Raw genomic sequence first — 24,930 nt, 5'->3', positions numbered from 1 at the left:
TGTCTTCACCTGCCTTCTCTGTGTCTGTCTTCTCTTCTGCGTGTCTTTTGTAAGGATGCTTGCACTGAGTTTAAGCCCTCCTCACCTAGTCCGAGATGATCTCCTTATCTCAAGATCCTTAACTAAATTTACATCTGCAAAGTTGTAAAAAAAAGTTTTCCAGATAAGGTTCTTCTCAAGTTCTGGGGATTAGAATTTGGACATATCTTTTTGACGGTCACCATTCAGCTCGCTGCAACATACTATAGCCCTTCTTAATTTCTAAGACCTAGTAAACTTATTGTGGATTTATCCTTCTAATCAACTACCCACCCCTACAAAGTTTCTCCTAATTTAACATAATAAATTCATCTTCTTTTTTAGTTACTCTTTTTATGGGTATAGTGTCCAAATTCTTGACTGGCCTCTCTGGCCCATTCTGATTTCTTTGTAGGCATATAGTCAGTTCAGAGTAAATTTAAAACTCCAGGTCTTTTTCATATCAATGATGAAAGATTTTTTATGTCAAGATTTTCTGATGTCTTTCATTTTAGCTAAATTTCTTTATGCTATACATTGTAGTTGATCTTTAATGATCAAAACGGTTGGGTAGAAGTAGCACTGGACTGAAAAAAGACCTTGATTCTGATTAAGGCATTTAACCTATCACTCACCTTACCTGTAAAATATAACACTTTCAAAAGTCCAGATAATTAAAATTCCCAGCCTCGTACTGCTGTGCCAGTTTTTAAAATATGCTTTAATGAAGCAATGGTTGTATTTTCTGTCTGGCGGTAAGGGTTTTATAAATGCTATAATAGTTACCTTTGCCTTTAAGCTTCACCTGCCATTGATTCCCCCTCTGGCTTGGAGATTTCTTATGGGAATATCCTATATTGTAAGACTCTTCTTCCCTTATCCTTTCCCTGAAGGTATTAAAGCTGTTTTAAAAGCAGTATCCTCAGCTACAGCTGTATTCTGGCCATTTCCCTTCTTCTCAAATCATATCCACAATAACTGTGAAATTTCACATAGCTTTGCTTAATAAAAACAAAGACCCAAATTCAAGCAAATCATTCCAGTTAGCCATTTTTCAAAAGTTCAGCCTCTAGTGTTATAGTCAGTTTGCATCATAATTTTTTTTTTTTTTACTTAATATGTTCTCTTTTATAGTAATGGTACCCTGTGGCATACTTATTTTATTGTTTTTAATAGTTTAATCTTATAGTTGGTCCTTTTGACAGCTTATGAGTAGTTTCATCAGTTTCATTGTTACCTTTTTCATTGCACTTTTGTTCTGAGTAAATGGTTCCATTGATTTTCCTTTTGCCAGAGTAATTTCTGTATCCTGTTTTTTAATCAATATGTTGACGCTTCCATTTAACATGTATTACCTAGCCTAATTCCTTCCCTGCAGACAAATAATATTATCATTCTCTGTATGGAACTGTGTGTGACTGTCTTCTGGCCCAGTCTTCAAGCAATCAAAAGTTTTATTTTGACTACAATTGTTTCTTGACTAGCCTTTAGTTCTAGAGTAATAAGTTCCGTAATCCTTTCCACAACTTATCCAGAGGACTTTTCTGCCACTGACATTCTACATCAGTCCAGTAGAATGTGATGAGGTCGAGGTGTTCAGGAGGTGAGGGGAAGTGTTACGGTGTGTGTGTGTTGTACCCATTTAGTTCTTGTCTATTACTGATCTTGAGCCAGTCATTCTGTTTCCTGAGATGCTTTGACACATAATAGAGTATTATTTCTATTCTGATAGATACTTTTCTCCCAGTGGAGTGGGGAAGGAAGACCATTTATTTCTCCTCCTTCAGAGCATCATCACCCCACCTCTTACCTTACAGTTATTCTCTCAGAAGTCTCTTAGCTAGCTTGTTTGTCATATGTGTTTTGCCAGGTTCTGCATTAAGTACCATGTACCTCTGTCCTTCCTAGTTAAGTGTCGCACCGGTGTCACTCGGGCCCTTTCTCCGTAACCTAGCTTCCTGACTGAGATACTTTTTCTGTGGGAAAGGCTGTTTGATTTACATTGCAATTCCTGGAACATAAATGCTGTGACTTAGAAGACTCCTTGTGAACATACTTATGCTCCACGTATATGTATGAAAAGTGACCATATCAATTTTTATTTCAGAATCTAAAGACAAAGGCATGGACTGATTTATTCAGTAAATTCATTATGAACATGATTGCAAAGTTAATTCTAATATCTGTTACTGTAGCCTGCAACCTAGCAACGTAAAAGAAAGGCCTTTTTCGTTAAAACCCCAATGTTTCTCCCTCCACCCCAGAGAAAATAAATAAATCTTCGAAACAAGAGGCAGCTCTTCTTAAAGTAACATTCTCGAAGTGAAATTTGCTTTATATGCAAGATGATTTAACTGATACATGGGTGAATGTATGCTGAGTATAAATAACTGGCCCAACAAACTTGTAATTTCCTAGATGTAACTAAGTTTTTTATTTTTAAGTGAGTTAAAGATAATTTTCAGAAAAATATTTCTAGCAGTATAAAAGCTTTGAATCTTGTAGAAACGTGTCTAAAATCCACCTTCCAGATATTTCCAATTCTTTTATTATTAATACAGTAATATCATATTGATCATCAGAATTTGGAATAATCTTTACTCCCATGCCTTTCTTTTCCTTCACCATTTCTATTACCACGCCCTGTCATCTCTCCCTTTGAAGGTGCTCTCCAGTTCACCCCTTCAGTCTCCTCCACCCCACCGTCGTCGTCGTGTTCACAGTCACTTTCCCTTCCAGATCTGCCCTTCATACACCGTCCTCCTGAAATACAAGTTTGTATTGCTCTGCTGACAAGGTGTCCTTGGACATTTTGGACATTATGTTCGCTTGATGTGTAAGACCCATAGAGACCTGCTCTTAGCCTACTGCTCCATCGCTTTTTTTGTTCCTGTGTATACATTATACACTAACCGTTTTGAACTTTATTATTAATACTAGAGTCTCTCAAATGTTTTATATTCACTTGGTTTTCCTTTTGTACATAGTGTTTCCTTTGTCGTAAACACCCTTCCCTTCTTCCTCTAAGTCTTCCTCCTCAGCTGAATTATTACCTTCTTTTAAGAACCTTTCCTGACCCCCTTCCTGTTCCTTTCTTAGTTCCCAGTGCCACTTATAAGCTCAACACAGTAACCTTCCTGAGAGTTCCCATGGGATTCCTCCAAAACATTTACCGGCCGTTAGCACGTATTTGTGTTTACTTTTATCCCCTTGCTAGAGGAGCCCGCGTGCCCTGTGGTGCTAGTGTTGTGTTTGCTCTCTGGCCCCACTGTTTACTACCACCCGGCCAGCTGTTTACCTTTCTGAGCGGTAATGGGTCATTTTAGAATTAAATGAAATGTTGAATGAGTCACTTTTTGAGAAATACCTAGCATATAGAAGGTACTTATTAAATACATTATGTATGAATGAATGAACAAGTGAGCATAAATGTAAATTCAATAGCTAGTTATTTAAGGTCTTCCAGTCCCCAATACCAATAAATATAAGGACAAATTGAATACCATGTAACTCAAAGCAGTTAAATTTAATGTTTAATTATTTTAGCTCTCTAGTCATCCCTTTTAAGACAGATAAGCAAAGGGAAAGACAAATATGGCAATTCATTTCAGCTCTTCTGTATACTATTTTTATGATTTCACTGAGCCTGAATTTCTTCATAAGGACAGTAATAGTATATCATGGGTCATTATGAGGATGAAATGAGGTATTCATTTCACGATTGGAATCACATAATGAACAAATGTATCAAACATTCTCCATTTCTTCTCTGGAACCTAATACTATGTTTTGTTGGCCTGGTTTCTGCTTCTTTCAGACTTACAGTATATATATCAATTTAGAAAAGCTAGAAGACTCTTTAAATTGAAGCTGCCACATAGATATGAGATCCTGTTTTTATGTCAACCTGATCTGAAGTTTAGAAGAAAAAAGTGGAATATCAATGTAGTAAACCTTGTACATGGTTTCCAAATTATATTAAAATCACATCTAGCTAAAAATGTAAAGACTCCTATTATGTTGCAAACTATGCTGTCTCAAAGATGTACATTACAGAACTGTGGTTTTTTTAGAAGCTCTGCGGAAAACTTCCTTTGGGTGGTTGGAAGTGAATTGCCCATTTTGTGCAATGGAGAGATTATTTCTTAAATGGCCACTTAGGAGCAATATAGCAAATTATTTCCAAAGAGTGAATGATGTATGCTTTTTGCTCTGAGAAGATCAGACTCATTTTATTCTGACAGTAAAAATCATCAGAGTTCCAGACCTAATTTGTTAGTTTTTTTTTAATGTTATGTGCAAGTATAAAGGTAGAGAAGGCCATGGATAAAAATATCTTGAGTTGGAAAAGAGTGTTTGTCAACGGATTTCTCGGTCTCCCAAGGAAAAAGAAAAACAAAAGCTAATCTTGTGAAGTAGTTTTTGGATTGTCACAGGACCAGCTGCTTCTGAGCTGAAAATTCAGGAGATGCCGCTGCTGGAGATTTCACCCTGTGCCTTCAGAGCACCACCACTGGGTGGCGGTAGAGACTCAGTTACTTTTAGTCAACAAAGAAAGGACTAGAGACCTTAGATCTCGAATTGTAGAAGCGAACCACCTCCATATACAGGGATAAATCACCAAAACTTTAAAAAAAAAGACCAAAACTTTTAAACCACTGTTTTGAACAAAAATAAAATGTATGTTAGACTTCAGGGATTGTTAGATAGCTTTTAAGCTCTTACAAATTCTACTTACTCTCTTTTCTCCAAAATGGAATTCTTTATTTAGTTTCTATATAAGATGGTTTGTAATCCAACTAAATACTTGTGATATAAATCTTGCTACTTTCTCAGGCAGCCTCTTCCATGCTTGAATACTTCTTAGCACCAGGAAGTTCTTTCTTATTTTTATATAAATCCCACTTCCCTAAAGCTTCTTCTGTTTCATTGTGCTGAGCCCCTCTTTTCCCTACCATTCATCTTTCCCTCCTGGATATTGAGATCTGGTATTTCCCCCATTTTCAAGCTGCTGGTTGTCTCCTCTTATAGCTTTAGGCAAGCAAAATGTGGTAGAATGAAATAATCAAAAGGAAAAATGGCAATGATCATTTTATATTTCTATAGCATTGTTTCTCGCATTTTCCTTCTCCATGGACTGAAAGCAAATCAAGGAGTATTTCAAGTGAGCAAAAATCTGGTAAGTTTATGAAGGCAACTTTAAGAAGATTTAAGTTCATGCTGATAAAGGAGACAAGAATTTTCTTAATTTGACTGGATACTGGAACACTGAAGACAAATGAAAGAGCTTTCATCATCTGAAGAACTGTTAAAGATTTAGCAATTTTGTTTCATTTTTCAGATTACGCTAGATGTGTTGGCTGATATGGGTCATGAAGAGTTGAAAGAAATAGGCATCAACGCATACGGACACCGCCATAAATTAATCAAGGGAGTAGAAAGACTCTTAGGTGGACAACAAGGTAAGCTATTGAAAAATAAAGAGGTTTCAGAAATTAGTGATAAAGTGTCCTGTGAAGTGAAAGTTGCTCATTTCATATCCAACTCTTTGCAACCTCATGGACTATGCAGTCCATGGAATTCTTCAGGCCAGAATACTGGAGTGGGTAGCTAGCTGTTCCCTTCTCCAGGGAATCTTCCCAACCTGGGGATCGAACCCAGGTCTCCCTCATTGCAGGCAGATTCTTTACTGGCTGAGGCACCAGGGAAGCCCGGTATAAGTGTCCTGCCTAGCATTTAATCAGGTGGCCTGACCCTAGAACTCATGCACTCAGTTTGTGGCGTCTCCTGCCTGTCTCTCTCCATCCTTGGTCTCGCTCTCCCTCAAGTCATTCAGGCTAAAAATCAGAGTCAGTCTTCCCTCTCCCCATAACATTGCATCCTAAATATCCCTGGATCTGCACTTCGGTCCTTTCCCACTGCTGTCACCTAATCCACGTCACTATCGTCTCTCTCTTGCACTGACACAACCACCTTCCAGCTTATCTCCAACAGTCTCCTTTGCGGCCTCCCACCCCCACCCCGCTCCCCAAACCTTCCTTAGATGATAACCAGAAAACTCTTTCCAGGATGACTGTATGATCGTATCATTCTGCTGCTTGAAATCCTTCAACAGAGTACTGTTGGTTTTAGGATAAAATCAAACGCTCATAACATGACTGTTCATAATCTGACCTTTCTGTCCTACCTTGTGTCCTTTTCGCTCCTTCAACATCAGTGCAGTCTTTTTCTGTTGTACTTTGCTGTTACACACCTATCTTTTTTTTTTTTTTTTGGTATGCCTCCACGTTTATCATTTCTCTATTTGTTAGAGGTGCTTTCGGTATAGAAAAGCAAAGAGAGAAAAGAAACAACCTGAATTAGTCTGCAGAGACAGTAAAATTGCAAGAGTGACATGAAAGTAAATGTTAGCAGGTATTGATCTTGACTCTTGCTTATTTAGCTGTACGAACTCAACAAGAATTATGAAATAAACAAGAATAATGTACTTGAAAGTTATTATATAAGTGACCATTTCAAGCTGTCTCACAGATGATATTTCTTTTAGAAGATAATTCTTACATTTTAGACCTGACTGCATTTAATTACAGTGTGTTCTCTTTTGGATCAGAATCGTGTATGTTCATGATTGAGTTCAACAAATAATTGTTGAGTCTGTTGTGGGTATAGGGAACTGTAAGAACAGAGCAAATTGAACCCCAAACACATCTCCATTATTTTTTTCTTGTCTTTGGATGTATTTGTTTAATATAACCTTATATATTGGGTTCAAGTTGCAAATAGCTTAGACTTGTTCCAAAATGTCAATTATTTATGAGAGTTTTCCACAAAATAGAGCCTGGATAGTGTAGACCTTTGTTTAATATGTTAATTTTTCTTCCCTGCAGGCACCAATCCTTATTTGACTTTTCACTGTGTTAATCAGGGAACCATTTTGCTGGATCTTGCTCCAGAAGATAAAGAATATCAGTCAGTAGAAGAGGAGGTAATGTACATCAGAATTTGTCATTATCTTTTCCTGAAATCCCTGCTTACGTCGGTTTCTCCAAGAGAGGTGAACTTGTCTTGTATTGACCGATGGTCCGTGCCTGCTCATCGTCTTGTCTCCTTGGCCGTTGCGCGTTGCCAGCATGAGAGTAGGACTGTAGAGGCGGCACTGTTGCTGGCCCGTCGGAACCCCTGGGGTTTCCAGTGGGTGGGCCACACGTGCCTCTTTACTCCGGAGACTTTGCTGAAACTCGTAGAAGTAAGGAGACCCTGTAGAAGTATTTTTTCATACTGATAAAATGCTACCTAAAAATAATACAGAGTGAGAATCTTGTCTCATAAATAATAAACGTCTTCTCATCTTGTACATCACAAAGTGCCTAATGGCATTATCATGATAAACAAGCTTCCTAACTGAGTCTACCGTTTTGCAGAGAAAAGGCATGCCTATATTTTTGTTTGTTTTCCCCCTCTTAATTAGTGCTGGTATGATTCCCATCCCAGGGTCTCAGGACCCTGACCTCAGGGTCTCATTAAAGCACGTTCTTAGTTTAGCAGGAAAGCATCTTGTTTTCTCCTGTCCTACTAAGTAATCATTCTCCTTGTAGTAAGTAAACTCTGATTATAAGGTCAAAAATGTAGTGACCAACTTCACAGAGGGAGCAGTGAGATAGAGAATCAACTCTTTGAGTCAGTTCTCTGAGAAACTTAGGAATTTAAAACATCTTAATTTTCAAACTATCATAATTCTTAATTTGGAGAGTAGAAGAAGGGTAAGTAGTGTTCAGAAGATAGTTATTCCACTTTCTTACTTACGTGTTATACCCAGCTTCCTCTGTGCAAATATACTTTGAGATCCCAGAGCAAAGAGATGACATGGACTTTTTCACCTAAGGGACAAAAATTTATTGATTTTTATCAGTTTTTTGTGTTTATTTTCAGCACTAGTGCAATGGGGTATTAGTTCAACGTTAGGAGTTTTAGTTTGACTTAATCACAATGTTGGTTCTCCTCAGTAACAAAAAATAGTAATGTGGATGACTTACTATGGTACTTTACCCCATGGTGTTTGCAGGAAAACCTTTCAAAGCTTTTATTAAAAAATAAATAGAAAGTGCAAAAGTTTTATATTTATATCTATTTTCTCACCAGAAATACTCACTAAACTTGTTGACTCATTTATAGTGAACTCCTATTTACTTACTAGTGCTGAGTCTTAGACTCATTAGCGAAACAATACAATAGAATTAAAATGTTGAAAACAGGAGGAATGTCTTCAGAATTCCACACCAGCATATTTTCAGAAAGTTATTTTGTTTTGTTCTATAGATGCAAAGTACTATTCGAGAACACCGAGATGGTGGTAATGCTGGTGGCATCTTCAACAGATACAATGTCATTCGAGTAAGTTTTGAGCATTTCAGGGTGAAAATTGGATTGCACAGCTTGCCTGACTATCAGATAGAAGCTAGATCAGTTGACATTCATGAGACTAGTATGCTGATAAGACTACCAGCTCACCCACAAATTTGGACTGTAGTTTCTGTTTACACTATTTCAAAGTAGTATTAAAGGCCTCAATTTTTAATCTGATTGAGTCAGTGATTATATCAGAATGCATATATCTCTTAATCTCAGTATTTTAGTTCATAACATGAAATAAATGACTGCCATATGCTTTTTTCAGAGGGGTGTCATAAAGATGAATAAAATCTGTTGATAAATGGTTTAACCCTTTGGGTTAATGGACCTGTTGACATTACATCAGTGCACATCAGAATTACCTGGGGAGCTGTCTGAAAGTACAGATTTACAGGCCCCTACAACCTGAAGTCCTCAGGTGATTCTGAAGTATAGCCAGGTCAGGTGTAGATAACGAACAAAAAGTGTAGCTGAAAATTGTCACTGAAAACAAGAGTGTTAACTGAATTATAGTGACCTGGCAACTGTATCGTTTTTAAATAATGTTTTAAGCAAATGAAACAAAAATTGAACCTCCCTAAAGAAAAACATACTTTTGATTTTAAATTATAAACTGCCAGTTAACATGCATTTCACTGATTCGCTTCTTTCTTCCTCATCTTTAAAGATTCAGAAAGTTGTGAACAAGAAGTTGCGAGAGCGGTTCTGCCACAGACAGAAGGAAGTGTCCGAGGAGAACCACAACCACCACAACGAGCGCATGTTGTTTCACGGTGAGCACCCGCTGGTCATCAGCTCTGTGTTTGCGAACTCCAGGAAGGTGAAAAGCCTGTGGCATTGATTGTATTCGTGTTGTGTTAAAAATGGTTTTTATTTATCTTTTTTATTACATGTTGGTACCAGCTTTCTAAAGCATTACATGAATGGGCTTTCCAAGGCACGTACAATGCAAATAACTTACCTGAAATTGTCTCAGAACTTAAATTGCACGCTGAGCCATCTAGACGGTGAAACACTATTTTTGTTGTAGTTCAGCAGAATTGTTTTAGTTTATTGGATTATCTGTTTTTGCTTAAAGCAATACTGGGTGTAAAATAATCTGTATTTTCAAAGTTACATTGTACTTTGCTATCTAAAATCTTACTATGAGTCCCTGGTAAAATTCTAGTACATGATAGTAATTTATGTATCGTAGACCATCCCACAGAGTAAACTTTTCATGTAAGCATTATTAGTGTTACTCTGCCAAGTGCAAATAGTATGTAGCTAATGGAGATTCTAGAAAGTACTCAAAACTGATCTGTCTTTATATTTTTAGGTTCTCCTTTCATTAATGCCATTATTCATAAAGGGTTTGATGAGCGACATGCATATATAGGAGGAATGTTTGGTGCTGGGATTTATTTTGCTGAAAACTCTTCTAAAAGCAACCAGTATGTGTATGGAATCGGAGGAGGAACAGGCTGTCCCACGCACAAAGACCGGTCATGTTATATATGTCACAGGTGAGCATCATGCCTTCTGTGTAAAGGTTGCTACCCTCAGGTCATGGACCACATTAGTTTCTCAGGCTCTGCAGAAGTCACAGGTCATTCTCACTCTTAATCCTAACAAATCAGACCATCTTGACGGTTAGATAGGAAAAGCTGATCTGCCCCTACCCTAATCAGAGCAGTGACATCAGAGCCGACAGCAGTTGTGGTAAAAGCCAGGTATTTGGGAAAAGCCATTCCTAGGTTACAGCGAAGCTCCCTCCATCTTGACTTTCTCCCTGGGCTCCACTTTCCTTATTTCAGATTCAGGACAAGATTGAGAATTATTTCTGGAGAACAAGGAACCTCTAGCACTAATCACATTTGAACTAGAGCACATAATTTCTCTAAACAAGTAGAATCTTTCATTTGTTCCTGGTCAGCGTTTGCCCCACAGGGTATTGGTATCCCACACTGGGGCCACTGCATCTGCAGGCCGCACACAGGCACAAGGCAAGCTGGTGAGCAGACCTGAGCCAGCCAGCCAGGGCCTGCATCTTCTCCTGTCTCCATAGCAACAAGGATGCCCTGGGGCAGGAGGCAGAAGGCAGGAGGCAGAAGGCAGGAGCGCGGGCTGTCAGGTCACACGCTGTGACATGTGGACACGGGGTATAGCCATGGCAGTGGGCCCAGCAGACTGAGCGGGCAGTCTCAGCCTGCTCTGAGTAGTGCCACCGCAGTGTGGAAATGGAGCTCAAAAAGCTTCCTTCTAATGCAAGTCCAAACCTTTTCCTCTGGGACCTACAAGAGGATACAGTTGATGCCAAGCCAACATCACCAGTAGCATCACACTAAAAAAGCCAGCCCAGGCAGGATTCAGTTAAACTGGGTCTAACACAGTTTTGATTCACAGTAATATTTGTTCAGTCATAATGCACAGATCATACTTCATTACTTAAAAACTGTTTGATTGAATAATAACTATTTACAGTTAACAGTAGGACCAAATCTTATAGCTTAGTTAAGATGTCTATTAATATGTTCAAGTATTTATTAAGGGTTTGCAGACTTTTATTTCAAAGGGTCACAGTGGTAAATATTTTAGGCTTTGCAGGCTGTAGGATCCCTGTCACAGTGACTCAGCTCTGTGCTTGTACAAAAGCAGCTACTGCCAGCCTGTAATGAATGTGTCTGTGTTCCAATAAAGTTTTAATTACAAAAACAGGTGGCAGCCTAGATTTGGCCCATAGTTTGCCAACGCCTAGCTTATTTAATACACTCTCTTCCCAATCAATCTTTCTTTTCCTCCATAATATTTAACAACTGCTTCAATTCATGTTTCACTCAGGTAGTGAACTTTCTGGCCATATATTGAAGCTAAATATTTTTATATATAATCCACTTTTATTATTATTCTTTATCTCATCTCAGACTTTACGTCTTCATAATGAGTAAACCTAATTTTAACTTCAGACGCTGTTGCCATCTGCTTATTTTCTTCACTTTCCTCTTATCTGTCCACACTCATTCTTCCAGAATGCAGTTTCACCAGTATTTATCTTTTTCCACTAGTCAAAACTTGCCAGGTATTATCTGTGATTGATTTCTAAACCATACCAAAACCACTTTAAACTTTAAGTGGAACTATTGAACCTGCTAACTGCTTATAGTAAATCAGTATTTCAAATCTCATCCTATTCCTACTCATAAAATTAAAAATGACATTTAAATTAGCTTGCCTTACGTTAACTTTTTAAAAAATCAATAAACCTACCAGTCATACCATTCTAAGATTTAAAGCTTCCTTCAAAGTATTGCTTTGCTTTTTTCTTCAGGCAAATGCTTTTCTGTAGAGTGACCCTTGGCAAGTCCTTTCTGCAGTTCAGCACCATGAAAATGGCCCATGCCCCGCCAGGCCATCACTCTGTCATTGGGAGGCCAAGTGTGAATGGGCTGGCCTACGCCGAATATGTCATCTACAGAGGAGAGCAGGTATGGTGCTCGTGAAATAAGCGAGCCCAGGCTGCTGTAAACAATAGATTCAAAATGCGAAGACCACATAAGAATTAAAACCATTTAATGTAATAATGTAAATATGAATTTAGTTGAATTTTCAAGTGGATTGAAAAGGAGAAAAAATAGATTATATACACGAAAACAATGTTTTATTATATGCCAACAGTCTTGGGCCAGTTTGTAGGGCGAAGAATTGCAAACAAATACTGGATTTCATTTAGATCTGTCGATTGTGGGCAAAGATTTGAAACTCTTTCAGGTGTATTCTGGGATTAAGCAAATGAGTAAATACGTGATGCGTTGATTTAGGGAACTGGGTTCTCACTGTGGAAGAAGAGATGTAAATATGGAATGAGGGAAGGTGAGAATGACTCTAGGGACGGACAGAGTTTGGAGGTATTGATAGGAACGAATGGTTTCTAGTAAATGTGTGTATGTTTGTACACATGTAAGTGTATGCATGTATAGGTTTATGAACAAGAGATTTGTGTTAGGCACATATATATATATGAGTACATATGTGCATGTATTTCTTAGCACTCTCTGCTGAAAGCAAAAAAAAAAACAAAACCCAGTAGCAATGAGGACTCCTAAAGCCCAGATCTTGGCCTGTAATACCATGCCCCATAGAAGGATCTTTGAAGAAACAGCTAATTCCAGGGCTGGAGCAGATTAGGAACTTGTTACACCAGAAGGGAATGAAGTCCTCAAAAACAATGATGGGAGCATGTCACAGGGACACAGAGTCAGCTCAGAGTGGCTCCCAGTGGCCAAATCTGAGATAATTTGAACATAAGAATAAGTATAGTAATAAATTTTACACCATTGGAAAGAATAGGAATTTATGATTCGATACGGATAACAAAGAAAGGAAGGGAGAGAGGGAGGAAGGAAGCTTTCAGGTTAAATGAAACCCCAGAGACAGGACAGCTAACTGCAGATTCTCCCCCCAAAGTAGATCTGGTACTAGAAGAGAAAGGACATTATTAGATTTACAAATAAAATTGAAATATAAATTGTAGGTTAAAAAATGTAATATGTCCGTATAAAATTTATATATGAGAATATCCCTATTCTTAGGCAATAAATACTGCCATATTTAGGGATTAAAAAACCATGATGAGGTATATTACTTACTCTGAAATGACTCAAGGAGAAACATCTGAATCTCTCTGTGTGTCTGTCTAGTATATAGAGAAGTAGGGAGAAAGTCCACATGATAAAGCAAATAGGATAAATAAAACCTTAACAATATTTGGGTGTAGGTAAAGGGTTGGACTCTTCACATGAGGTGACCAAAGCACTGGAGTTTCGGCCTTAGCATCATTCCTTCCAAAGAAATCCCAGGGCTGATCTCCTTCAGAATGGACTGGTGGTTGGATCTCCTTGCAGTCCAAGGGACTCTCAAGAGTCTTCTCCAACACCACCTTGAAGAAGTGGTCTTCTTCACCACTTTTGATGCTCAAAAGCATTAATTCTTTGGTGCTCAGCTTTCTTAACAGTCCAACTCTCACATCCATACATGACCACTGGAAAAACCATAGCCTTGACTAGATGGACCTTTGTTGGCAAAGTAATGTCTCTGCTTTTCAATATGCTATCTAGGTTGGTCATAACTTTCCTTCCAAGGAGTAAGCGTCTTTTAATTTCATGGCTGCAATCACCATCTGCAGTGATTTCAGAGCCCCCAAAAATAAAGTCGGACACTGTTTCCACTGGTTCCCCATCTATTTCCCATGAAGTGATGGGACCAGATGCCATGATCTTCGTTTTCTGAATGTTGAGCTTTAAGCCAACTTTTTCACTCTCCACTTTCACTTTCATCAAGAGGCTTTTTAGTTCCTCTTCACTTTCTGCCCTAAGGGTGGTGTCATCTGCATATCTGAGGTTATTGATATTTCTCCCGGCAGTCTTGATTCCAGCTTGTGCTTCTTCCAGCCCAGCATTTCTCATGATGTACTCTGCATATAAGTTAAATAAACAGGGTGACAATATACAGCCTTGGCGTACTCCTTTTCCTATTTGGAACCAGTCTGTTGTTCCATGTCCAGTTCTAACTGTTGCTTCCTGACCTGCATATAGGTTTCTCAAGAGGCAGGTTAGGTGGTCTGGTAGTCCCATCTCTTTCAGAATTTTCCACAGTTTATTGTGATCCACACAGTCAAAGGCTTTGGCATAGTCAATAAAGCAGAAATAGATGTTTTTCTGGAACTATCTTGCTTTTTCCATGATCCAGCAGATATTGGCACTTTGATCTCTGGTTCCTCTGCCTTTTCTAAAACCAGCTTGAACATCTGGAAGGTCACGGTTCACGTATTGCTGAAGTCTGGCTTGGAGAATTTTGAGCATTACTTTACTAGCATGTGAGATGAGTGCAATTGTGCAGTAGTTTGAGCATTCTTTGCCATTGCCTTTCTTTGGGATTGGAATGAAAACTGACCTTTTCCAGTCCTGTGGCCACTGCTGAGTTTTCCAAATTTGCTGGCATATTGAGTGCAGCACTTTCACAGCATCATCTTTCAGTATTTGAAATAGCTCAACTGGAATTCCATCACCTCCACTAGCTTTGTTCGTAGTAATGCTTTCTAAGGCCCACTTGACTTCACATTCCAGGATGTCTGGCTCTAGGTCAGTGATCACACCATCGTGATTATCTGGGTCGTGAAGATCTTTTTTGTACAGTTCTGTCTTGTATTCTTGCCACCTCTTCTTAATATCTTCTGCTTCTGTTAGGTCCATACCATTTCTGTCCTTTATCGAGCCCATCCTTGCATGAAATGTTCCCTTGGTATCTCTAATTTTCTTGAAGAGATCACTTGTGTTTCCCATTCTGTTGTTTTCCTCTATTTCTTTGCATTGATCACTCAGGAAGGCTTTCTTATCTCTCCTTGCTATTCTTTGGAACTCTGCATTCAGATGCTTATATCTTCCTTTTCTCCTTTGCTTTTCGCTTCTCTTCTTTTCACAGCTATTTGTAAGGCCTCCTCAGACAGCCATTTTGCTTTTTTGTATTTCTTTTCCATGGGGATGGTCTTGATCCCTGTCTCCTGTACAGGGGCAGGAAGAGAAGGGGACTACAGAGAATGAGATGGCTGGATGGCATCGCTGACTCGATGGACATGAGTCTGAGTGAACTCCGGGAGTTGGTGATAGACAGGGAGGCCTGGCGTGCCGCAATTCATGGGGTCGCAAAGAGTCGGACACGACCGAGTGACTGAACTGAACTGAACTGAATGATGCTAAAGCTGAAACTCCAGTACTTTGGCCACCTCATGCAGAGTTGACTCATTGGAAAAGACTCTGATGCTGGGAGGGGTTGGGGGCAGGAGGAGAAGGGGATGACAGAGGATGAGATGGCTGGACGGCATCACCAACTCGATGGACCTGAGTTTGAGTGAACTCTGGGAGTTGGTGATGGACAGGGAGGCCTGGCGTGCTGCAATTCATGGGGTCGCAAAGAGTCGGACATGACTAAGCGATTGAACTGAACTGAACTGAGAAAGGTCGGACACGACTGAGAGACTTTTGAACTTAATGTGCCAGTTTGCAGTTGTTTACAAATAAAGAGTTTTTAAACTACCAAAGAATATTTTATCAGATTTTTCTTTTTAAATCAGAAATGCCCAGCTTCTAGAAAAAATATTTTCACTTTGACTCAGTAATTCTACCTTCAGAAATCTATTCCAGATAAAATCAGTGACAGTCACATCCCCCAAAAAGCGCCTAGAAGGATGTTCATTGCTGTCTCAATTATCATAATGAAAATTTTAAACAAACTAAATATTTAGCAAAAAGGGAATGATTAAATGAATGTTAGTATATTTGTGTGCCTGTGATTTAAAAATACGTCTACATGGTATTTGCTAAACACAGAATCAACCAAAACATAAGAGCAGTTATCTCTGGGTATTAAGATTATAGATGATTACAGTTTTCTCTACCGAACACTTTTCCAGATCTTGTAAGTTAGCTATGGGAAATAGAATTTCATTCACATTTGGGTGGAAAGAAATAACATGTCTAGTATTTGCTGATCTTTTAACCATTTCCCAAGTACTTTGACTTGATAACTTGTTGAAATTCTCTTGCTAGAAAAATTTAAAGAATGATGTGGTCCACATCATATTTGAAAAAAAAAAAAAAAAAGTACCTTGAAAATAGATAAGCTCTTTTGTTTCAGGGGAGCACACCTGTGCTTCCATATGCAGGTAACACATGGACAGTGTTAATTATAATGTCTAATAATTGAGTCGTTGCCCATGAGCAATTTCTCCTGACTTATGGTAGTTTTCCTTTGCCAACTTTTCTTTCATTCCCCTTAGTTATACCTTATATCATATTTCACCTTTAGTATCAACATTACTAAGAACATGTAAATGTTTTATTCAGAGGGTTGATCTGAGGAGCATTATATATTATTGGTGGGATTGTTTCTTTCTTTAGAATTGAAAAGATATATTGAAAATTAACTGCACTGTACTTGAAAGAAAAATAGTTCCAATTTTAGTATATGACTCGACTTAAAATTTTTGTATGTTGTACTTTAAGCTTCACATTAATTAGACATAGAGGAAGTATTCTCTGGTCATTGGCAGCTACAGAGATGTGGCCTGTTTTACTGAAGTGATATGAACAATGCAGAGCAACTTAACCTGGAGAATGGAACAGAACGATTTGTAGAATGATTTTCAAACATACAAAATCATTCAAGGGAGCATGATGCCTCCTCATCTCAGTGGAGAATAAACTATAAACACTTGAGTTTAAATTATAGCATTGAGGATTTGAGTTAAGAAGAATTTCCTGAAAGTGCAAGTCACTCAGTCATGTCCAGCTCTTTGCGACACCATGAACTATAAAGTCCATGGAATTCTCCAGGCCAGAATACTGGAGTGGGTAGCCTTCCCCTTCTCCAGGGGACCTTCCCAACCCAGGGATTGAACCCAGTGTCTCCCACATTGCAGGCGGATTCTTTACCAGCTGAGCCACATGGGAAGCCCAAGAATACTGGAGTGGGTAGCCTATCCCTTCTCCAGCAGATCTTCCGGATCCAAGATTTGAACTGGGGTCTCCTGCCTTATAGGAGGATTCTTTACCAACTGAGCTATCAGGGAATTTGGCTACTAAAAGTGATTGTTGAATCTTTTCTTCTAAGTACTTAAAAAAATATGCTCTATGCTCTTAGAACCAGCTTGGGTTTAGAGTAAGACTTGACAGGAAATAATGTTTGTTGGTCTATCCTGGGCCCTTCTGGTCCTGAAGTTTATTAATTCCCTTGCCTTAAAGCCTACTTCTGGACTTTGATATGATTCATTCCTATCTCAAACTATGTGCTCAGTCACTCAGTTGTGTCCAATTCTTTGTGACCGCATGAACTATAGCCCTCCAGGCCCCTCTGTCCATGGGATTTTCCCAGCAAGAACACTGGAGTGGGTTGCCATTATACACAGAAGCAGTTCAGTAGCCTAATGAGTAAGAACCAGAAGCACTCAGAAAATGATCTTTAAGTCATTCATACCATTAGAATCTTCCTAAATTTTACATGTATTGGGGATCTAAAATACCATATTACCAAATTCAAACGCTTGCGTTACCGATTCCTTTGCTTAAGCAACTTTTCTACAAGCAAAAGGATGTATCACACAAAGGATCATAGAAGACAGGGGTAGAGGCTCATCTTCAGAGCCATTCTCTTTCCTGTCAGAGTTGCCTTTCACTAGTCAACTTGTCAAAATGACCTCCAAACTCTTGCCTCTAGGTTACTGGTGACCCCACACACCTCGCCTTTCCCCCTCCTCGCTCAGTGGGTTACCTCATCATCTATGATTAACTTGAAATCAGTTCAGTGAATTATTCTGTCATTGACTTTTCTTGAAAATGCTATGTGGCAGCAATCAATGAGGTGACATGAGAAAGATTTTTCTTTGCCTTAGTTTTCTGGTTTTTGGCATGTGACTCTGCTGCTGCTGCTGCTAAGTCGCTTCAGTCGTGTCCGACTCTGTGCAACCCCATGGACTGCAGCCTACCAGGCTACTCTGTCCATGGGATTCTCCAGGCAAGGACACTGGAGTGGGATGCCATTTCCTTCTCCAATGCATGAAAGTGGAAAGTGAAAGTGAAGTCGCTCAGTCGTGTCTGACTCTTAGCGACCCCATGGACTGCACCCTACCAGGCTCCTCCATCCATGGGATTTTCTGGGCAACAGTACTGGAGTAGGGTGCCATTGCCTTCTCCCATGGCATGTGACTCTAGGGAGGCATAAATGTGGTGTGATGAATTTACAGTATTCAGAGGTAAAATAACATGATAGCAATTCTAGGATTACAGGGTTTACACAGGTTTACGTACAGAGATGAAAGTGGACCTCCTCACTGTCCAGGCACCTGTGAATTAGCTGGCCTTTGCAGGCTCTCAAGGTGTATGTAGAGTGTGGATTATGACCAGCAGCCTCTGAAGCGTCCATGTGAAGCTGGGCTTCGGTATCTTACCTGCCCAAAGGGTGATAATGCTTTCTTCCTGTCCTTTCCAGGCATACCCAGAGTATCTGATCACATACCAGATCATGAAGCCGGAAGCTCCTTCACAGACCGCGACAGCCGCAGAACAGAAGACCTAGTGAATGCCCATTGGTAAAGGCCGGATCAGATTTCAGCCCGGGCCTGGATGACAGTGGATTGTTTTCAACAAAATCAATATTCTGTAAATCCCCGACAGCCTAGAAATAAGCTGTTTGTCTTTTATAAAGCATTGCGATAGTGATGAATATAGTATGAGTAACTGATACATACTCAACTGCTACTGTTCCCTTTGAGGAAATGTTTACAGGGGCGGCCTTTTAATATATCTCAGGCTCATTTTCATTGCAGTTATCCATCGTTAAGGCAGGACTGCTTCGATCTAGACTTAATGGGAAAAAAGACAGCATAACCAATACTTTTCCCAAATGTTCACAATTCACACACTACATTTGCTTTTCTACATATGGCCCGTGTATATAATAAATATACACATATGACAGGCTCATTTTTTAGTTTTTTCTGAGCATTATCATCCACTTTTTGTTGCTATCATTGTTGTTGCTTACTTTGAAAATGAGCCCGAGCCTTCCTGAGGATATTTTGCACAGTCACACTGACTAAAATCACTAGTGACATAACCCGAGCTTCCGGCTGAGCAAGGCTTTTAGTGTCCACTTTTTTTCCCCCACTGATTTATCTTTTATCTGTACCTCTTATCAGCGTAAATGGAGATGGAAAGGAAAAACACCACATTTCAGTTTCCTTTTATGATTGGCCAGTCTTACAAGGGAAAAGCACCCAGCATCCACCTGATTTAGGAACTCCCAGGTTCAGAGCACGTCGAAGCCCATGAGAGCCGCTCGCACTTCCCAATGCAGGCCTGCCTCCAAGGCATTCGGGACAGTGCTGGAGGGCCAGGAAGAGCCCAGCCGGTGAGAGGCTGTGGTGACGTTCAGAGGGGAGACCGCCGGGGAGGCCTGTGAATCCAGAAGCATCATTAAGACGCGTGAGGGGCCTGAGGTGCGAAAATACAGCAGCAGAAAAGGACCACGAGGACTTCTCCAAGATAACACTACTTCCCTTCACTTAACCCGCACCACCAGAACTGGCGCCCCAGAAGCAGCTGCCTTACTTCCCAATTTGGTGGAATTACCATACTCCAGTAGAATCACAAAAATACTACTTGATTGTTTCTCTAGTTTAGAAAGCTGGGGTTCAAATCCTGTTTAGTCACTAGGTAGGCACAAATGGGAGAACTCTTTTGTTTGCTCCAGATTTGGGGTTTATTTTGAGTGAGGTGCTTCAGATAGTTTACATAGGTCCCTGCACTAAATTTTTGAACCATTGTCTCAAACTGCTTAATAGATGAGGAGAACAAAAATGGAAACCAAAGCTCTTTCGGTTGTGTTTAAATGAAAGGAGAGAAGTAGTCATACTGTTTCTTCTTGAAATCACTGCTTTGTTTTGCTTTTTTTCCCTCAACATTTGTCAAGTGCACGTTGACACTTGTAAAAAAAAAAAAAAAAAAAATTATCCGTGACAGTTCTCACACTGGTCCTTTTCATCTTAACTGAATATTGAATTGAGTGCACTAACATATTTACATGGACATGCTGTGTGTCTACTCAGCTTCGAAGCAAAGTAATATAAATGTGGCGGAAAAAAAGGAAAAACAGTGTGATGCAAACTTGCCATTTCAATTTACAGTCCTGAAAACTAATTTGCTTGTTTGTTTTTTTAATGCAAGTTGATTAAGCTGTGACTTCATTTAATCTCCTAAAGAAAATGGTTACATGCAAAGATTCTAGAATAGGGTCTTAAAAATACACATTTTGCTTTTCTTTTGGCTTGAGTCCAATGCTAGAACTAGGCATCAGGAACTAGTTTTGAGTTTTATAGCTGAATCTTGCATGGGTCCTCAAAATTAAATCAAGAATTAGCCTCAGTTGTTGCTTCTATTGAAGTTTTAGTGACCCAAGCTGGGTGTTTGTGTCTTGGCTACTTGTTTAATAGCACTAGAATTCCACACAGAGCTCCCAAGTTTGATATTCATGAAGAGGGCTGTTTTCCTCCCTTCCTTCTCTTTTGCTGTGTTTGTAACAGTGGGTTGAAGGAATTGGCATTTGTGTCGTTTTCAGTAGCTGTGAAAGTGTATAATACTTGCCTCCAATTAGATATAGTTTAAAATGGTAAACACAGCTGTGATTTTTAGTTAAGTAAAAGGATGAATATGGTATGGATCTCAAAAGCTTTATAGCTTCATTAAAAACAGAAGCCACTACCCACTCAACTGTGGTTGTATGTCGTTTCCGTCACACTAACTAGGTTAACGGATGTGCCAGTTTGAAACTTCAGCCTTACATTTGAGAAGCTAAGCCGTGGTTCGGTATTTAAACTGCCAGTGTTATATCTGACCTTCTGTGTGCCGAGTAAAGGTACTGTGTAAGGAAGACATTCGCTGTGCTTCTTGTCTTGTAATGATTTGAGTATGTAGTAGTTCTTGAAGGAATGTGTACATACTACTCATCTGCTGAAGTAATGAGGTAATCAGTATCTCATAAGAGCCAAATACATTTTTTCAAAACTTGAAAACCAAAGGTTACCCTGAGCGCGTTTCAAGTTAGCAGACATTGATTGCATTTGGAGTTTCCACCCATAGTAGTGGGACTTAAAAGCATGGCATTCGGTAGGCTGAGATGCAGTTAATTTCTTGTACACGCTCTACAGAAACACTAGCAAGTGAGGGCTTCCAGTATGCCCGCCCCTGAGTGGCCCCTCTGTTTCCCAGACCACAGAGAAGAGAGAATCCAGACCCTCCACCAGCCCACTGCACGTCTGACATCAAAGGGCTTCTAGCCCTGATGGCCCGGTTTGCTAGCTGTTGGCATCAGTTAAGTGGTCTGGACTGGGCACTTTTCTCCTTGTTCTTGGCCTCCTTCCTTTTTCCCCAGATTGCTAATCTGGATTTAGGATTAGCTCCAGCAGTTACCTTTGACCCCACTCATTTGCCTCCATTCTCTGTCTTGAGTCTTGCATACATACAGCGACTGTACCTCAGTTTCCAGTTCACAACCAGAGTCAGGTAGTAGGCCTCATGTTCTCTGCTTAGAAGAGTTGGCCACTTTGTTGACAGATGCCAGTGTGGAACCCAGAGTTCTGATTCTATGCGGAATAATAGCAGTACAACCAGAATCCTTCATCTTTTCCTTCTTGGAGTTTGGAATTCCTAGCTTTTCAGTAACATAAGTAGAGTAAACAACACTAGGATGTTTGTGTGAAATGACATCCTTCTGCTCCTTTGAGCTTGATGTTCGTGGCTACACTAATTTCCCTTTGCTCTCAAAATAGCGAAGTGCATTGATACGTGCAGAGAAATGCCTGAGTGTGGCAAATAAAGTAATATAGAGTAATATCATAGCCTCTACTCAAAAAATAAAATTTTGGTGTATGCTAGAAAACAGCATTAGAATGCAATAAGTTGTCTGTGTTTTTCTCTATCTCACAGCTGCACAACGGTTCTTGGCCACTGCTCACCCTTGTTCTTAAACACCTGTGCCTTCTGGATTTCCGTGAACACGTTCAAACAGAGATGGTGTGTATTTTTAAGCACCTTTCCCCTAGGATATCCAGATCCCATTTGTATGATAATCTGTGATAAACAGCCTTTTTTCTGTATTTTTCTTTTGGGCAGTTATCTGACATAGAGCTATAGATTTTAATCATTCAGGCAGCGCTCAAAACTGACCTTAAGATAGGGTTTCATGTGTCAGAAATTTAAAGACTAAACTTCTTTGATGTCAAATCAGTGACAGAGAAATTAAAAGAAAGTAATTGTGAAGATGATATTTGTGCTTTGGCTGGACACGTCTAGCATATGAAAAGGAAATGCATTAAAAAAAAAACTTAAAAAGTAAGACTACTTCAGATACCTTGTGCATTCTGAAATTAATAGACAATTAAAATTTCTTAACAAAGCCTTAACTATGGCAGAGAACTTTTCACCTTTTATATCCTAATAAACACAGAGTTGTAATTCCATTTCTCAGCATGTGAAAGATGTCAGCATGTTGGGTGTATCTCCATGTATCTCACACCTGGTAAACTTAGTTGACAAGAATCTATTTTCTAAGGAATCCTCCCTTTATCTGCAGAGGAGCTGAGAGAATCAAACCGTCCCCCATTCCTCTGGAGCTGAACTTCCTCAGCTATCAAACATTCTGGTTGAGAGAAATGATTTCAAAATCATGAAGTTTTGTGCATGTAGGGATTACCAGCAACTCATGAAGTGATAGATACCATGTAGAATTTTTGAGTGTTGCACAAGCTAATTTTGAATCATTTAAAAATATAAAGCACAGTGATAAGTGACAAGCAGTAGGAAGCTAAGATTTTACATACTCCCCAAGACTAAATATGCTCACAAAGTGACCAGTTTTAAACATCTGCAGAGGTTTTTAACTCCTTTGAGAGAATATTCACACGGTAGAGGTGACTGCATTCTGACTCTTCATTTTTTCACATTTTCTTTGATGCTTTACACTTTCACATCTCCATACACACCACCACCCATCTTTTTCAAAAAGATTTCTCATGCTCTAGAATCTAGAGTGTTTGGTTATTCTTCATAAGCCTGCCCTTTTCCGCAGGCAGTTCGTGAAGCCCCTTGTTGTCTCTGTGTTTGCAGAGAAGTACAGTTAAACCCTGGTGGAGCAAGGGGAGGTCCCTTACATGCCCCCAGCCCCTCCCAAGGCTCAGGAGGAAAAGCTAGAAAACACAATAAAAATTGGAAAGGAACCAAAATCTTTGAGGCTAATAGCCTAGACCTAGAAGCCGACCTTGACTATATAACCATTCTATTCATGACACAGAATATTTAAACTCTTCATGTGCATAGAATACCTGCTTCTGCTCCCATTGTTTCAAGCTCACCCTGTCTATTGTCTTTGATACCTACAGACTAAAAGGTACTTATATTAAGGTTTCTCAAAAACATTTACAAAACCAGCTTTGAGGAAATCAAGAGTGTTTCCTGGCAACAGCATTTGAAGTAGTAAGTGTATTTTCTCATTGTGATGTTGGTCTGTGTACATAACCAATGTAGTGACTCTTCGGTTCATTATTGGTAATGTTTTTATTTGTAGTCTCTGTGACCCACCAATGGCAGGGAGTTCAATTCACTCTCCTGTCCTGTTTTACATTTGTCTATTTGTAGAATTGCCAGATAAAAGACACCCAGTTAAATTTGAATTTCAGATAAATAATTGTTTTGCTTAAGTATGGTTTGCATTATTTGGCATATATTTACTGTAAAAAATTATTATTTATCTGAATTTCAAACTTAACATCCTGGGCTCTTTGGCTTTGTTTTGTTTCGTTTTACTAAATCTGGCAAGCCTGTTGATTTGGTCGTAGGAAATTGCTTACAGCATGTAAATTCTTCTAGACTTCACTCTCTTTCACATGGATTGGAGGACCTTTTTTTCCCCCCTCACCCTCTTCTTTCCAAAAGAGAGCGTCAAGGAACTCAACCTGCCTGCATGGTGGGTTTCTATTTAAGACATCTTTATGATTATATTTAACCTGTAATTGTGCTTTGGCTAAATGTCTAACTTACAGTACTTGTAATTGTTTAATATTCAATAAAAACATTTTTAAAGTATATGGTATGTGGGTAGCAGTTAGCTCTGAAGTGTTTTCATTTCCCTGTTTGTTCCTTTCAACCTGACCAACCTTAATGCGACTGCCCTAAAACTGCCGGAGAAGACAAACAACAGCTCCCTCTCATCTTCAGACAAGTCTCTATGAGACCCGATGAAGGGCCTTATCCTCACCTCGCAGCCCACATGGGAGTCACTGAGGTACAGCAGTAGCAGAAGCACAGCTGCCTTTTAGAAATACCTTCACAACAGCGGGGCACGCGCTTTGGAGACAGACTTCACTCTGGCTCCCAGAGCAGCTGGGAGGCCGGCAAACTGGTATCGCTCCGGACCTCAGTCCCTCCTCGTATCATGTGGGAGTGTGGGGCACGGGAGCCAGTGGGCTGCCTGCCTCTTGTGATGGCACTGCTTTAGTGGCTGTGACTCAGGCTAGAAAGTACAGCCTATGAATAGCACTTGTGACCCTTTGTCATTGGGCATGGTTCACTTTTCCTTGCTATTTTATAATCATAAGACAGCACAGTGGGCGTCTAAGCTGAAGGAGCACCTGGCATTACAGAGGTCATCTAAAGACTTTCCTGGTGGCCCAGTGGTTAAGAATCTGCCCACTAATGCAGGGGACGCAGGTTCGATCCCTGGTCAGAGAATTAAGATTCCACATGCCACAAGGCAGCTAAGCCCACATGGCCATAACTAAGATCCAACGCAAACAGATAATATAAAAGGTCATCAGTTCCCATTCAGCTGAGACCTGGCTGCCAGATTTGCAGCTTAGCATCTGCTCTAAAGACCTGCGTCTAGAACAAGGGGAAGGGGATGGTGCAGGACTTGAGTTGGCCA

At 39.7% G+C, this 24,930-nt stretch overlaps 1 protein-coding gene across 4 annotated transcripts in view; it reads left to right on the top strand.

Moving 5' to 3' along the window:
* The window catches only part of TNKS (tankyrase), a 161,379-nt gene extending 137,287 nt beyond the window's left edge, over window positions 1–24,092 (top strand). Inside the window, exons 21-28 of one of the 4 annotated variants that reach the window (XM_055567202.1) lie at window positions 5,360–5,480; window positions 6,906–7,003; window positions 8,335–8,409; window positions 9,095–9,200; window positions 9,746–9,932; window positions 11,735–11,891; window positions 18,445–18,544; window positions 19,154–24,092. In XM_055567202.1, coding sequence (XP_055423177.1) covers window positions 5,360–5,480; window positions 6,906–7,003; window positions 8,335–8,409; window positions 9,095–9,200; window positions 9,746–9,932; window positions 11,735–11,891; window positions 18,445–18,531 — 831 coding nt within the window. In that variant the 3' untranslated portion in view covers window positions 18,532–18,544; window positions 19,154–24,092. Of the gene's footprint in view, window positions 1–5,359; window positions 5,481–6,905; window positions 7,004–8,334; window positions 8,410–9,094; window positions 9,201–9,745; window positions 9,933–11,734; window positions 11,892–18,444 lie in introns of all 4 variants that reach the window. The other 3 variants (XR_008710073.1, XM_055567201.1, XM_055567203.1) reach the window with 3 other exon arrangements.
* Window positions 24,093–24,930: the final 838 nt, after the last annotated feature.

The sequence above is a fragment of the Bubalus kerabau genome, chromosome 2 (genome assembly GCF_029407905.1).
Source record: "Bubalus kerabau isolate K-KA32 ecotype Philippines breed swamp buffalo chromosome 2, PCC_UOA_SB_1v2, whole genome shotgun sequence".
Lineage (NCBI taxonomy): Eukaryota > Metazoa > Chordata > Mammalia > Artiodactyla > Bovidae > Bubalus > Bubalus kerabau.
This window is presented reverse-complemented; position numbering and strand designations above follow the sequence as displayed.